The sequence below is a fragment of the Hylobates moloch genome, unplaced genomic scaffold (genome assembly GCF_009828535.3).
Source record: "Hylobates moloch isolate HMO894 unplaced genomic scaffold, HMol_V3 SCAFFOLD_5, whole genome shotgun sequence".
Classification (NCBI taxonomy): Eukaryota; Metazoa; Chordata; class Mammalia; order Primates; family Hylobatidae; genus Hylobates; species Hylobates moloch.
In genome coordinates this window covers 4,757,838-4,773,804 of record NW_026652280.1, presented here as the reverse complement: position 1 = coordinate 4,773,804, position 15,967 = coordinate 4,757,838, and the positions used below count along the sequence as shown (strand labels likewise).

General features: G+C 49.6%; 1 protein-coding gene across 5 annotated transcripts in view; it reads left to right on the top strand.

The window, feature by feature from the left end:
- TSHZ1 (teashirt zinc finger homeobox 1) overlaps positions 1-15,753 on the top strand; it is a 91,111-nt gene extending 75,358 nt beyond the window's left edge. For 4 of the 5 annotated variants that reach the window (XM_032152047.3, XM_058438257.1, XM_058438255.1 and 1 more), the window contains exon 2: positions 11,256-15,753. In XM_032152047.3, the coding sequence (XP_032007938.1) occupies positions 11,351-14,449 (3,099 nt within the window). In that variant the 5' untranslated portion in view covers positions 11,256-11,350 and the 3' untranslated portion in view covers positions 14,450-15,753. Of the gene's footprint in view, positions 1-4,008; positions 4,085-11,255 lie in introns of those variants that run through there. The other variant, XM_058438256.1, reaches the window with a different exon arrangement.
- The last annotated feature ends 214 nt before the right edge of the window (positions 15,754-15,967 follow it).

The following is a 15,967-nucleotide window of genomic DNA, read 5'->3' as shown; positions in this document are numbered from 1 at the left end:
GTCTGTCTCTCTCTCTGCCAAAGTAATTTTTTTTAAAAAAGGCATCTTGTAAAGCAATTATGAGAATTCACTGATAATAGTAAAAATAAACCTAATTATTTAGATAAAGAATTTTATTTTCTGTCATGATAGTGTTGATGTAACTTTTGATCCAGACACCAAATATTGTTACTAATAGGATTTAAGTAAAGTCAGGTGTTATGTTACCCTCTATTTGGTTTCCAGTCAAGTATAGAGACAATTATGCAGGATGTGTTAGCTCATGGTTCATCACACTGATAAATAATTTCTGTCCGTAGCCACTTTTAAAGGTAAAAGTTCTCCTAACCCTGTGCTGGATATTACTGCTAGTCTCCCATCAGTAGCAGCATGGGTGCCTGGTACACGTCCTTGCCACTTGCCTACATCCACGCCGCGATGGCCTAGAGACTGGCATTCCCATTTCTTTTCTGTTCCTGTGTGTTTATGGGAATAAGCTACTGGCTTTTAAAATGGAGACATATTCTGAGACATAAGCCCTTTGTGGGTTTTGGAGACTGTGGAAGACCCCTTCACTCCTTGATCTCTCACTCCTATCCTCTGAGACCCTTGGAAAGGCCTGTAGAAGTTCACCTTTTTGGAGTAAACTTTGTGTTAAAGTATTGCAAGAGTACAGCATGCAGTGCTGTGAAGGTAACTGGATTATCAGGCAGCAGTAGATTTGGTGACATTTGTTAGTAGTTCTTGGTGATCGCTGGCAGCATGTAGTCAGAGAATGAGCTGGTACTTAAAAATCTGAGTTACATTTCCTTACACTCATTTCGGCCATTTGAAGAGGTATGCCATGCACAAGTCTCCTCTCTGGATTTCTAAATGTTTCTCATTGGGGCGAGCCCTACCCTGGCTGATGAAAGTCCTTTCTTAGTTTCAGGGGGTCAGATAATACCAAGTTGGAACCTGGTGTTGGCTAATATTGGGTTTGTAGACCCGGAGTCATTGGACTGCTTCAGGGTGGGATTTATCTTTCCCCAGACGTGGGGGTAAAAACTGAAATGGGCTGATGTTTCGAGCGCAGGTCATTGGGTATGCGCGTCTTGGGGATGACTAGCTTGGTTTCTGGACTAAAAGAACATTTCCACCACGTGTTAACATGCACTCCAGTAGGCAGCAAACAGCCACGTGCTCTCTCAGGTGCACAGAAGTGTCACTTGCTTTCTGCTCTTCTCACTTTATTTTAACTTCTTTTAATTTTTTAAGATTCTCATATAATGTCCTCTTTTTCTTCCTGACACCACTGAAAATCAAAGTTTTTCATCTTTTACATTACGGTTTAAGCTCTGATTTGTGCTACTCGTTAAGTACATTGTTGACAAACTCTAGACAAAAGATTAACACCTAAAGTGCTTATTGGGAACAGCAAGAGGGTCTTAAATTAGTTTTCTTATTCCCCACTTAACTGGAAATTGAATTCAGGGGCAGTGAAAGAAAGAAAAAATTATGTTTGTTTTAAAACAGTTACCTCGCCGGGCCCGGTGGCTCACGCTTGTAATCCCAGGACTTTGGGAGGCTGAGGCGGGCGGATCACGAGGTCAGGAGATCGAGACCACGGTGAAACCCCGTCTCTACTAAAAATAGAAAAAAAAAGAATTAGCCGGGCGTGGTGGTGGGCGCCTGTAGACCCAGCTGCTCGGAGAGGCTGAGGCAGGAGAATGGCGTGAACCCGGGAGGTGGAGCTTGCAGTGAGCTGAGATTGCGCCACTGCACTCCAGCCTGGGCGACAGAGTGAGACTGTGTCTCAAAAAAAAAAAAAAAAAAAAAAAACAGTTACCTGTGGATTCCTAATTAAAATTAGAATTGGGAAAAGCCATTAGGTCATTTTATTTGCAGACTCTGAAATTCTTAAAAATGTTCTTTTTTTTTTTTTTAACATTTCCTGGTTTATGATGTATATATAATAACAATAATAAATATATGTATTTAAATTATATTTCTGTTTTTCATTGTACATGAACAAGTTCTTCAGTGGTGATTTCTACGATTTTGGTGCACCCGTCATCTGTTGGGTTTTAAGTAAATAAAATAGTTCTGTTATAAATCAAATGCTTAAACAAACCAGTACATTAATGATTGGTATCAGGCAACTAAAATTTGCCAAAGTAATAGAAAAATTTTTGTTTCTATCATGTCAGAGCAAAAGTGGCCTTTCAGCTTTGCTTGCAGGCAGTCTTCCTGCAAGAAATCGGAATGATGTTAGTAAATTAGTACGTATATTGTATTTTTACCTTCTTTCCTGATGAGGAAGGGTCACACTCTGCCTGGGTCTGCTCTCTATGAATTTTTTGTTTCCCAGCGTATTCTAACTTTCATCAAAGCCACCTGCTCTCTCCATAACGTAGGTGACGTTACTTTATGAGTGATCAATTATAAATTTGGAAGAAAGTGTGTTTCGTAAGATTCTGCAATGAGTCGAAGCTGTACATTCATCACTTAGGTGTGGGGAGGCCCCTTTTGTGAATTGGCCCCTTGGAGTAAATGTATTTTGATATAATGGCCATCTGTTCATGGATATCACATTTGCCAGTCTGCAAAATAGTTTGATTTAGATAAACATGTAATTTGGTAAGATTGTATAGTTTCACCAGGTGGCAATACAATAGTGAAATTTGGTATTTACTGTAAGGCAGTCACCAAGCAGGGACTGAAGACCTGCGTTTGTGTTTGTCACTTTTGAACATCCATTCGTCTTTCACAGCAAGCTCTCACTTACGTGTGCTAATGAGGAAGAGAGAGCTTGGGTAGACAGTTTCCTGACCTCATTGCTGTCGTTTGTGTCCACTACCTCCTCCGTCAGGCCTCCAAAGAGCCCTTCACAAGGAACAGCATTTCTGCCTGGTGTGGGTTTCCCCACCTCTCCCTTCCTTCCTCTGTTCTTTGGCAGACGCTCTAATCATCAGCAAAGCCTCTGGAAGGCAGGCATGGGGAAAAGAAGAACAAGAAGGGCCCAGCCAGTCCATGGCCCAAATTTCACATCTGACTATCGGAGCACCAACTACACAACAGTTAAGACTGATGCTGGCTCAGCTTCAGTCTTAACTGAAGGGATGGGCTTGGGCTGGGATGGGCGTATCGTCATTTTGTTCCCATTGTTCCCATTTATTTGAGTGGCATGAAGCTAAGCAGGTTCCCATAGCCACAGGACGATGGCACATCTGTGTGCAGGATGTTTTCTGATTCATTCTGTGAGTCTGTGGGGTGTGAGGAGGAGGAGGAGGAGCAGGCATCCTTGTTCCCTCAGGCTGTTGTAGCCGAGCACCGTAGACTGTGTGGCTGTGTGTGGACTATGACCAACAGACTTGTATTACTCACGGTTCTGGACCTGGGAGGTGGGAGATCAAGGCAGCAGCAGATCTGGGAGCTGGTGAGGGCCTGCCTCCTTGTGTATGTAGATGGTGCCATCTCACTGTGTCCTCATGTGGTAGAAGGGGCAAGGCAGCTCTCTGGAGCCTTTTTAAAAATAAGGACACTCGTGCTGTTCTTGAGGGCTCTTTCCTGGTGACCTCCTAAAGGCCCTACCTCCTTCTACTGTTACCGTGGGGGGTTAGATTTCAACAGAGGAATTCGAGGGCGGGGGTACAAACATTTGGACCACAGCAGCTGACAAGCACACAGTTGGGCCACATACTGATGGTGATGATTCTGTCATTGCCATAAATACTTCCTATAACCCCAAAAGACATTGTTCCAGTGGGGACAGTGATTGTTCCAGTGGGGAAACCGAGGTCCCAAGGAGCGAGTGAGTGTATCGGGTCACACTGTGTGTACGTATCTGAGCCTGGGCTCCCACCATGCTCTCCAGACATCAGATCCATACCTTCCATCTCTCTCTCCTTCTGCCACGCTAAGGGGGTGGGTGGGGGGATCTGTTCTACTAAAGAAACCACAGCAGTGGCCATGCTAGTGTAAGCCCCATAGAGGCGAACCACTGGGGTGTCAGTCCCACCCCAGTTCACTCTGTCTTTTCAGGCCCAGGCTCCTGGGGAGCACCCCTTTGGATCACCCCTGCACACATCCAGGGTGGATTAGTGGACCTTGCTGTGTGTGACAGGTATAGCCTGGGGGTGGGGTGGGGGTGGGGGGCTGGCTTCCCAAAGTGATTTGGCACATTCCTCCCTGATACAGACTTAGCAAAATCCAAGCACCCCTTCCTTGCCTAATCTGGAGGCCAAGGTGCTGGGGTGCTCCTGTTTGGAGGCACTTGGGTTCTGGGTTGGAATTTCTCCTTTCCCAGGCTTTGTCCCGTGACTCCTGGCTGCCTTCTCCCCAGGTCCTAAACTCTTAAAATGAAACTCTGTTGATTTTCAGTCCTTCTGAGGGATTCTGGCCCTGGAATCTGGTGCTCTCTGCCTGCTCCCCAGTTTTGGAAGGGTATGGGCCCTTGTTGGGGGCCTGTGGGGGCAGAAGAACCAGAAGGCTCAGTGCACCGTGAAAGACCGGGCGTGGAGGGAGGCAGAGGCTGCTTGGAGCCTGGCCTGCTGCTGCCTGGTTGAGTCTTGGGAGGGTCCTTGGCCACTCAGCTGTGACAGGGGAGATCAGAAGCGCAGGTCCTCCAGTGCTGGCTGCTGGAAGTGGTCGTCCGGAGGTGGTGCTGTGGCTCCAGTTACTATTATTATTTGTGTTATTATTGAGTCCTTGGAACTAAGCCAGGCCTCGAAGGGTCTTGGAATGATGCGAGGAAGAGGGTAAGGTGAGGCTGGCAGTCAGTCACAGATTTAATATGGAGTCTTTCATAGGACGCCCTCCTGCCCACCTCCGTCTGTGGGGCTGTTCAGTCCCTTGCACCCACTAATGTCTGTGGCTGTCCCAAAGACTGTTCCCTTCCATGGTCACAAGAGCTTCAGACAAGAGGCCACCCTGACTAGCACTTCAGCCTCAGGGCCCCTGGACCGGGGTGGTGGGAGAATGGTGAGGATGTGCTTTATTCAAGGGGGACAGGAGAGCTGCTTGGGGTCAGGAGGGCGGGTTCGGGCCAGTGAGAAATGATGCCCAGTGATGTGGGGTGGAAGGTAGGCCGTCCTCCCAGCTGTCTTGAAGGTTTATGCTTCCTCGCATCTCTTGTAAGTTAGAGGGGGAAAGGTTAGCTAGTTAAAAAAATAGATATGGTGAGCTAAAAGAATACAGTAGAATAGTAAAATAGCTGAAAAATAGAAGATCATCGGGATTCAATAAACTGGAAGAGTATATGATAAAAGTATAAATGCCAGAAGGTTCAGAGGGCAAGTACAGCAGTGAGCAAACCCCATCAGCTAAGGCCTAGCATGGTGACAACTGTGTGTGTGTGAGCCGCTGTGGGAAAGGGTCTGGGCCACCGGCCCTCCTGTTTGTCAGATGCTGCAGCCCCTCCCATGGGAAGGCTGGATGGAGAACGCCCTGCAGTGCCCGTGGAATTGAGGAGCTGGAGCAGGAGGATGGTGGGAGGCAGCCACTGTGGTCAGGGACCTGGGGCAACTGGGGCAGAGCAGCCCAGGACACCTTTCTGGCAGCACGGGGCAGGAGCCCACTCATGTTCTCAACCCAGATACCGTCTGCATCCCCAATCGTTCCAACCCCCCTTTCATTTTTAACATTAAAACACAGTAACAATTAATAAAGCCTTTCCCAACATTCCTGCCCCGGACTGGGCCCTGCCATTCTCCATGCTCGCTAATTCCCAGGATCTGACTGCTGGCCGTGGCTGCGGCTGGTAGATGTTCTGTGAAAGTTTGCTTCTAGTGAATTCATTCCAGGAATGGTGTTCAATGGCTAGTCCATGTTGGCTGAACTGAAAAGATTGAAGATTTCAAAAATACAGATATTTATGAAGAACCACTTCCATTCAATGATAAATAACCCATGTATTTATTATCTAGATAGAAAACACTGTAACATTCTTTGAAAAGGATTTTCTCTTTGTACTGTGTATATAATTTTGTCTTCTGCTTTTTTCATTTAATGACTTTCTCCATGTCATTAAAACAGACTCTCTCATGTTTGAAGGATACTGCATCCTGGGAATAAACACTAGTTCATGTAACTATTCCTTTTGTTGAAGATTTAGACCGTGGCAAGTTTTATGTGTGTAAAAGGACATCTTGTATAAGGGACATCTTTGTGCATGAAGCTTTTTCTGCATTTCATATTAACTTCTTAGGCTAACTTCAAAAAATAAAATGATTGGACTAAAGAGCGTCAATGTTTTAACATTTCTCTCCCTTTATTCTTTTTCTTTGAGATTCTCTCATTTATAACACTGTGTCTGGCACATAATGGCTGTGCTAAACACTTAATACAGAATTACTTTTGGTCATTCATTCATTCAAAAACACTTACCCCATATATTCTCTGGCATTTAGATGTTAATGAGACAAAAGAAAATAACTTGATCCCAATAGTGGCAAAGGGGAAAGACCAGGGCTGGGAGTCAGTGACTTGCTTTCAAATCATGTTTCCATCATTTGTTTCCTGTGTTACTTTGGGGAAGTTGGTCAACTTCTCCGAGACTGTTTTCTTTCCTGTGGAATAGGTGTTTCAGTAATACTTAGCTTAAAGGGTTGTGAGAATTAAACGAAGCAATGGGATGAAAATAACTCAACCCAGAGGCGCAGGAGCCTGTGCTGTGTTAGCTGAGTGAAAGAATTCACAGCTCGATGAAGAGGACAGACAGGTAACAGCTCCAGATTCTTCCAGGAGTGGTGAATTCCGTGAGGGGGTTGAGAGGGTGGCATAAGGAGATGACCTTTGAGCCTCCCTGGAGGGATGAGGGAGGGCCCAGTAGCTCACACCAGGCAGAGAGTGGGGGAGGGCTGGCATCCAGACTGGGCACTCCCCTGCGGGGGAAGGGCTGCCTGGGACCAGATAGATAGAGCGGGCTGGGCACGGAGGGCTGGGCGCAGGCGGGGCAGCGGTGAGGGTCCAGACGCCCTGCCTGGGACATGCAGCTTCAACAAAGGCTTGAACTCAGGGTTGTCGGGAGCACAGCATCTGCTGGAAGGGAGAATGTCACAGATCAGGAGTGGAGGGAGGTCATCTGGGGACATTGGAAGGCTCTGGCCACAGCTGGTCAACAGTGCAGGGCCAGTTTGGATGTGGGGCTTGAGGACCAGGAGGCTTTGAGGATGGCGCTGCTTTTCTGCCTCGGATACTCTCGTTTGGGGTTATTCGGTAACATCTGAATCTGGAGATTCAGAAGGAGGAGAAAGTGTGCTGTTGTTTTGAGGAGAAGGGTGCTGGAGAGGGCGGTGGGGTGTCATTTTGTTTGCACACAACGTAGGTGTGATGTAGAGCACCCGTGTCACGTTAGATCTGTGTCAGAACAGTGGGCCTTCCATGGGCCCTACATGGGGCCAGGCCCTGAAGGCACCATGGGGGCAGCATGACAGGCGTCCTCCCTGATGGGCCTGTCTGGCAGGTGTGCAGGGGTGTCCATGGCTGTGGTGGGCACAGGCACTGGGGTTGTGGAGAAGGTGAGGTTGGCCAGAGAGAGGCTGCAGTAAGAACGGGCAAGAGCAGGAGGCAGACCTGGGCATGTGGCAGCTCAGAACAGGGAGGGGGAAGCGGGCACTGAGGGTCCGGAGACGAGGGACAGGGCCACATGCTGCTCACGGGTGGGGAATGAGAAGCTGCCTCCAGACGGCATCTGGAAGGTGGGCATGCTAGGTGCGGGCAGGGAGAGCCTGAACCTGTGGGGGCCCAGCCTTCACCCTGGTCCACACGGGGCTCCCTGCCTTCCAAAAGTGTCCCTCCCCTACCCAGTCACAGGCTGCCTGATCACCCTGCTTTGCTTCTTCCCTGGGACATGAGTCCCTGTCCCTAGGGCAGGGACTTTATGGACCCCCTCCTTCCACCTCCGCACTCCCTGGAGTCCACACAGGGCCGTGGACTGGCTTGCTGGGAAGATGGCTTTTTAGGAGGGCCTCTCCTTCTGTGGATCTGTGAGGTCCAATCTGTTCTGACACACATTGGCGATGAGATACATTGTAGTTCAGCCTAGGAACTTCTGGAGTGCAGAATGGACTGTCTTGGAGCCTGGTCTGGACGACGCTCCGTGCCTGCCGGGAGCATGAGGGTGCAGCATGGTGTGGGAAGAGGCCATCGCCATGTGATCCTGAGATGCTGGGCCAGGCCCTGAGACACAGCCCTGACTCCGGACCCTCATCCTTTGTGGGCGCCCACTCCAAGCAAGGGGACGAGGATTGGTCAGTGTTGAATACACCCTAGAGGCATGAGAGCAAGTTTCCCATTTCTGTGTTTTCAGAGTTGAGATGAAAGCCTGCCATGGACGGAATTGTGTTCCATCATTCATATGTGGAAGGCCTGACTCCCGTTGTGGCTGTATTTGGAGAAGGGGCCTTTAGGAAGTAATTAACGTTAAATGGGGTCACAGGGCCGTCGTGCAACAGAGGTGACCTTAGAAGGAGTAGAAGAGCTCTCTCTTTCCACCGGCTGGAAGGAAGAGCCATTCTGGGAGACAGCTGCCATCCTCAAGCCAGGGAGAGGCCTCACCAGACACCAAACCCTGCCAGACCTTAACCTGGGACTTCTAGTCTCCAGGACTGGGAGAAAGGAAGTTCTGTTGGTCAAGCCAGCCAGTCTACGGTATGTGGATATGGTAGCCCAAGCTGACGAACACAAAGTCACTTATTAGCACACACAGGTTGGCTGCCTGCTGTGGGGTGGGCCGTGGGAGGGCTGGTTTAGCCTGTGCAGCAGCTTTCAGGCACCTGTGGCCGGGAGCGGAGGCACACAGAGCAGTGGGCCAGCAGTGATGGGTTCCCCGAATGGAGCAGATCCAAGTCAAGCTAAACGTTTCCTTTGCATTAGTGGCCATGAAACTCCCTTTCACAAAGATGGGTTGACAAAAGCCGTGAGGCCCTTTCCTGTAGTCGATCCTGATAGAAGGGCCTCCCCCGCACAGTGGGAGGGGCCTGGGGCCAAGGCCAGCACATGCTCAGGCCTGCTAACATCTTAAACCTGGGCCTTCTGCCTCCCCTGGGCGTTGCCCCGCCCAGCACATCCTGCAGCCTTCAGAGTCACCCTCCGAGTCCACAGAGGAGCTGCACCTTGTGGCCCAAGCCAACATGGCCCAGGCCAGGCTGGTTCAAAGGTGATGAGTCTGACCAGTGGTTCTTAAAGTGGGATCCCTGGGTCCCAGGATGTCAGAACTGGGCCATCCTAAACCTTTAATAATTACGGGCTAATGACAATGTGCCTGAACTTGGCAATTATCTTTTAATTTTATGAGCATTATATTTTATAGGGGAGTCATAGAATCATCTAGAACATTCTCCACGTGTTGATGCCTGTAGTTGAGGCCTGGGGTCTTACATGGTTGGTTATTTTCCACACTCACAGCACGGTGTGAACAGGATTGTGATTCCTGGCTTTGCTGCTTTTCCACATACCACCATGAAACGCGTGAACACAGGTGCGCAGATTGTCGTGTGCAGAAAAGGGCAGTGCGTGCAAGCACTCGGGCTGGTCTGAACTGGAAGACTCTCCACATGACCAATTCAGTCGTCTCTCATTGTGTGTGTGTGCGTGTACTTGTGTGTACACGTGTGATGGTGCGTGTGCCTGGGAGTGCTGGCTGCCGCTAGAGTCTGAAGCCCTGCATTCGCGGGTTTTGAGGCTCTCGCACTGCTCCCCGCTGCCCCTGGCAACCTCCCTTTGGGCGGCCAAGATGTTTTCTGTCCCTCCCAGCAGCCCTCCCTGAAAACGTGTGTGCTCCTTGTCGTGTTCCCTCAGGCCCTGGCTCTGATGATGTCATCGTGAATGATGATATTTAATGAGACACTCCTTTCAGGTCAGATGAATGCATTTTAATAGGGACTTTCTGCAAAATATCTGAACCCCAAATATCCCAACTTGTCGATGGAACTCTAGTCCAGCTAGTTGTTCCCGCAAGACGGGAAAAGTAAGTAAAAGTGCCTTGGTCAAAGAAGCTGAGACAGTGGGAGTTAGGAAGATGTGTTGCATAGTGAAGGATCTGACATGTCCTGCAGTCACAAGTCCAGGTTTCATCTCGGTTTCTGTACCCTCCAGCCTCATCCATGGGACAACTTCCATATCCCAGAGGCCCCTCTGGGAAACGCTGCCTTCAGCCCATGAAGTCGCTTCGCTGTGCAGTCGTGGGCCTGTAGTAGGCAGACGGAGCATGGACCCTTGGGCTTTTGTAATTAAACAGCTTTTATTGTGATAAAATATTTGTAACATATAAGTGACCATTTTAACCATTTTAAGTACGCAGTTGCATGGCGTTAAGAACGTTCATATTGTTGTGCAGCCATCACCACCCTCCATCTCCAGAACTTTCTCATCTTCCCAGATGGAAACTCTGTCCCCATCCCCTCCTCCTCCTGGCACCCACCACCATTCTGCTTTCTTTTTCTATGAATGTGATGACTCTAGGGCCCTCACGTGAGGTGAGCCATGCAGTACCTGTCCTCTTGTGACTGGCTGCCTTCACCGAGCACTATGCCCTGAAGGTGAATCTGTGCTGCAGTGCATGTCAGAACTCCCTTTCCAAGCCTGAGTGTGGACGGGCCACACCGCGTTCATCCCTCCAGCCATCAGTGGACATTTCGGTGCCTTCCAGCTTTTGGCTGCAGTCAATGAGGCTGCTCTGGGCCTTGGTGAACAACCGTGGCTTTTGCCATCTGGCAGCCCCATGCGGGTGGCACTTTGCTCTGCCCAGGCAGGAGATTGGTGGTGCCATGTTGGTGCTTTTGGTGAAGACCAGAGTGTTTTCATTGCTTGCCATTGAGGAGTGTTTTTATTTATGGAAACGATATAATACTGTCTGTGAATATCCTGCTCTGAAAATTGATAACCGGGTCCTGCCTGATGGGTGTTTACAAATATTTGCCATATGGAAGTCATGAGGGGACTCCTGGGTCACTTACAGAGGGAACAGCCTATAGGAGGGGTACTTGGCGGGTGGTGACTGGAGTCCCAAGTTCCTGCCCTTCCCACCAGACTGCAAGGGTCAAACTGACATCTTTGGGATGAATGCGAGACATCATCCTCCAGTTCAGTCCCCTTTGCTAAAGACACACTCAGGAGGGGACAGCACCTTTTGAAACCTAACTCCTGCAAAGGGGTAGATATGTAAACTTGGGGTAGCCTTGTGTCCTGGGAGCTAGGGTGACAAATATCTTTTTAAATATCATCTAACTGCTGGGGAGGATGTGTCCTTGAAGATGATTTACTTCTTCTAACTGGGTTTCATTTTTCTCTCCTAGCTTATGTTCCTGAGGAAGAATTGAAGGCAGCAGAAATAGATGAAGAGCACGTGGAGGATGACGGGCTGTCTTTGGACATTCAGGAAAGTGAGTACATGTGCAATGATGAGACGGAGATCAAAGAGGCGCAGAGCTTCCAGAACTCCCCAGTCAGCTCTGCGACTAACCAGGACGCTGGCTACGGGTCGCCCTTCAGCGAGAGCAGCGACCAGCTAGCCCATTTCAAAGGCTCTTCCTCTCGAGAAGAGAAGGAGGATCCTCAGTGTCCCGACAGTGTCTCGTACCCCCAGGACAGCCTGGCACAGATCAAAGCTGTGTATGCAAACTTGTTCTCCGAGTCCTGCTGGTCCAGCTTAGCTCTGGATTTAAAGAAGTCGAGTTCCACCACCAGCACCAATGATGCCAGCCAGAAGGAGAGCTCCGCCCCCACCCCTACACCCCCCACCTGCCCCGCCAGCACCACTGGTCCCCCCACGAGCACGCCCAGCACCAGCTGCAGCTCCAGCACCAGCCACAGCAGTACCACCAGTACCAGCAGCAGCTCCGGGTACGACTGGCACCAGGCTGCACTGGCCAAGACGCTGCAGCAGACGTCCTCGTACGGGCTGCTTCCTGAGCCCAGCCTGTTCAGCACCGTGCAGCTCTACCGCCAGAACAACAAGCTCTACGGCTCCGTCTTCACCGGCGCCAGCAAGTTCCGGTGCAAAGATTGCAGTGCCGCATATGACACGCTGGTGGAACTGACGGTGCACATGAACGAGACAGGCCACTACCGTGACGACAACAGGGACAAGGACTCCGAGAAGACCAAGCGGTGGTCCAAGCCCAGGAAGCGCTCCCTGATGGAGATGGAGGGGAAGGAGGACGCCCAGAAGGTGCTGAAGTGCATGTACTGTGGACACTCCTTCGAGTCCTTGCAGGACCTCAGCGTCCACATGATCAAAACCAAGCATTACCAGAAAGTGCCTCTGAAGGAGCCAGTGCCAGCCATCACCAAACTGGTCCCCTCCACCAAAAAGCGGGCGCTTCAGGACCTGGTGCCCCCCTGCTCCCCTGAGCCAGCAGGAATGGCCACAGAGGTGGCCCTGAGTGAGTCAGCCAAGGATCAGAAAGCAGCGAACCCGTATGTCACGCCCAATAACCGCTACGGCTACCAGAATGGCGCCAGCTACACCTGGCAGTTTGAGGCCCGCAAGGCGCAGATCCTCAAGTGCATGGAGTGTGGCAGCTCCCACGACACCCTGCAGCAGCTCACTGCCCACATGATGGTCACCGGGCACTTCCTGAAAGTGACCACCTCGGCTTCTAAGAAGGGTAAGCAGTTGGTGCTGGACCCTGTGGTGGAAGAGAAGATCCAGTCCATCCCGCTGCCGCCCACCACCCACACGCGGCTGCCAGCCTCCAGCATCAAAAAGCAGCCTGACTCTCCCACGGGGTCCACGACTTCTGAAGAAAAGAAAGAGCCGGAGAAGGAGAAGCCACCCGTGGCTGGCGATGCGGAGAAGATCAAGGAGGAGAGTGAGGACAGCTCGGAGAAATTTGAGCCCAGTACCCTGTACCCATACCTGCGCGAGGAAGACCTGGACGACAGCCCCAAGGGAGGGCTGGACATTCTCAAGTCCCTGGAGAATACCGTCTCCACAGCCATTAGCAAAGCTCAGAATGGTGCGCCCTCATGGGGTGGCTACCCCAGCATCCACGCGGCCTACCAGCTCCCGGGCACCGTGAAGCCACTGCCGGCGGCCGTGCAGAGTGTGCAGGTGCAGCCGTCCTACGCTGGCGGTGTGAAGTCGCTGTCTTCCGCCGAGCACAACGCCCTCCTGCACTCCCCGGGGAGCCTCACGCCCCCACCGCACAAGAGCAACGTGTCTGCCATGGAGGAGCTGGTGGAGAAGGTCACGGGCAAGGTCAACATCAAGAAGGAGGAGAGACCCCCTGAGAAGGAGAAGAGCTCCCCGGCCAAGGCTGCGTCCCCCGTAGCAAAAGAGAATAAAGATTTCCCTAAAACGGAAGAAGTCAGCGGCAAACCACAGAAGAAGGGCCCTGAGGCCGAGACTGGGAAGGCCAAAAAGGAGGGACCGCTGGATGTTCACACCCCAAATGGCACAGAGCCTCTCAGAGCAAAGGTCACCAACGGCTGTAACAACCTGGGGATCATCACGGACCACTCACCGGAGCCTTCCTTCATCAACCCGCTGAGCGCTTTGCAGTCCATCATGAACACCCACCTGGGCAAGGTGTCCAAGCCCGTGAGTCCCTCGCTGGACCCGCTGGCGATGCTGTACAAGATCAGCAACAGCATGCTGGACAAGCCGGTGTACCCCGCCACCCCTGTGAAGCAGGCCGACGCCATCGACCGCTACTACTACGAAAACAGTGACCAGCCCATTGACTTAACCAAGTCCAAGAACAAGCCGCTGGTGTCCAGCGTGGCCGATTCGGTGGCATCACCTCTGCGGGAGAGCGCACTCATGGACATCTCCGACATGGTGAAAAACCTCACAGGCCGCCTGACGCCCAAGTCCTCCACGCCCTCCACGGTTTCGGAGAAGTCCGACGCTGATGGCAGCAGCTTTGAGGAGGCGCTGGACGAGCTGTCACCGGTCCACAAGAGGAAGGGCCGGCAGTCCAACTGGAACCCGCAGCACCTGCTCATCCTGCAGGCCCAGTTCGCCTCGAGCTTGCGGGAGACCACAGAGGGCAAGTACATCATGTCGGACCTGGGCCCGCAGGAGAGGGTGCACATCTCGAAGTTTACCGGCCTCTCCATGACCACCATCAGCCACTGGCTGGCCAATGTGAAGTACCAGTTGAGGAGGACAGGGGGAACGAAATTCCTAAAGAACCTGGACACAGGGCATCCTGTTTTCTTTTGCAACGATTGTGCCTCTCAGTTCAGAACTGCTTCTACATACATAAGTCATTTGGAGACACACTTGGGCTTCAGCCTGAAGGATCTCTCCAAGCTGCCACTCAATCAGATTCAAGAACAGCAGAATGTTTCGAAAGTCCTCACCAACAAAACTCTGGGCCCACTGGGGGCCACCGAGGAAGACTTGGGCTCCACATTCCAGTGTAAGCTCTGCAACCGGACTTTCGCGAGCAAGCACGCAGTCAAACTGCACCTCAGTAAGACCCACGGCAAGTCTCCTGAGGACCACCTGATCTATGTGACTGAGTTGGAGAAACAGTAGCGTCCAGGTATGCAAGAGACCGCGGAACATTGCACTAAACGTCGTCGAGCTGCACTAGGCCTGGCCTGAGCCTCTAAAATCAGTCTTTCCTTTGTTGCTGGCCCGCCTCTCTGGACCTTGGTTTTCTTACACATATTTTGTATATTTATATGCTCTCTGTCCGATCTGTGCATGTTATTTTTCTTTTTCCGTGAGTCAAAGTCTGACCTTTATTTTCAACATCTGTTCTTGATGTTAAGCTATCTTTTGTAGGAAATAGTGGGGCACACTACTCAGAGACATTATTTAGCAGTAAAGAAAGACACAAATAACAGTGATAAAAAGACATCCTAAAATGATGAAGTTGCCATGACAATAAAGGTCATAGAACCTGGTAGTGTCAAATTTAACCCTTTGAGGACTGTAATTGCATTTCTGTGCCTTTCACTTGAAAAAAAAAAGAAAAAAGAAAAAAAGGCTTAAAGGCATTTCATTCAGATCAAAAGCTGTGTCAGACACAAAACTTATTTAATAATTAAAAAATGAGCTTTTATATACAGAACTGGTTTGTGAGGAAACATGCATGCAGCTGTGGGAAGATAGAAAGCTGTCTAGGACTCACGGGGTTCGGAAGCCACACCTCTACATGTCTAAAACAAAAAACAACAACAACAGATACCCCACTCGCCACTATGCCCAAACCCTCTGGATGCTGAAAAATGCCACTTTCGGCAAAAAAAAAAAGTATGCAAGCTATTATTTAAAAATGTGTAAAAATGCTATTTCTTTTTTCCTGTAAAATATTGCAGTTTATAGTTATTTACAAATGTAAGCTTTGGTACAAGCTGACCTTTCTATAGCGTGCTGCATTGGTAAATGAAAAAAATTGGGGCAAACGTTGGAGTCCTTTCCTTGTAAATTGCCGGCATCAGCTTAAAAACTCCTGTATGTTACATATCGTACCATTTTAATCTCTTCAACTTTCTTTGTACCTTCTGGCTGTATGCTTTCTCTTTTAACTTTTTATATTGTCATTTTATATTAAATTTCTGTGTATATAATGTAAAACCACAATTTTTGAATAAAATTTAGTTCCTGCAGCTTGATTTAAATACAGGACTTTTACTGGCACCTGCATCTCTCCAGATGCATGTACTCAGAGGGACTGTCAGACAAAAATACATAAAAACAAAGCAAGCAATGCACTATTAATTATACATTTTGATGTTCTATCATTAATATTGTACAGTACATTTTGGTTCACACAATTAAATCCACTGTTTTCTCAGATGTAAAATAAACCCACATGCAGTTCTTGATTTACACGGATTGTCATGTCGTCATTATTTTGCCTTTGAGATGTTATTTCAGCAACAAGAGGTATTGCTTATGCAATCAACCAACAAAAATTCTATTCAGAATCATCATTTCCTGATTTGTGTGCTGACATGTTTCATTCAAATGATAAGTATTGCGTTTTAAAAAATGATAATTAAAATTTTTAACTCCACTGGGTGCCAAGGATTGCCAAGTTTAGCC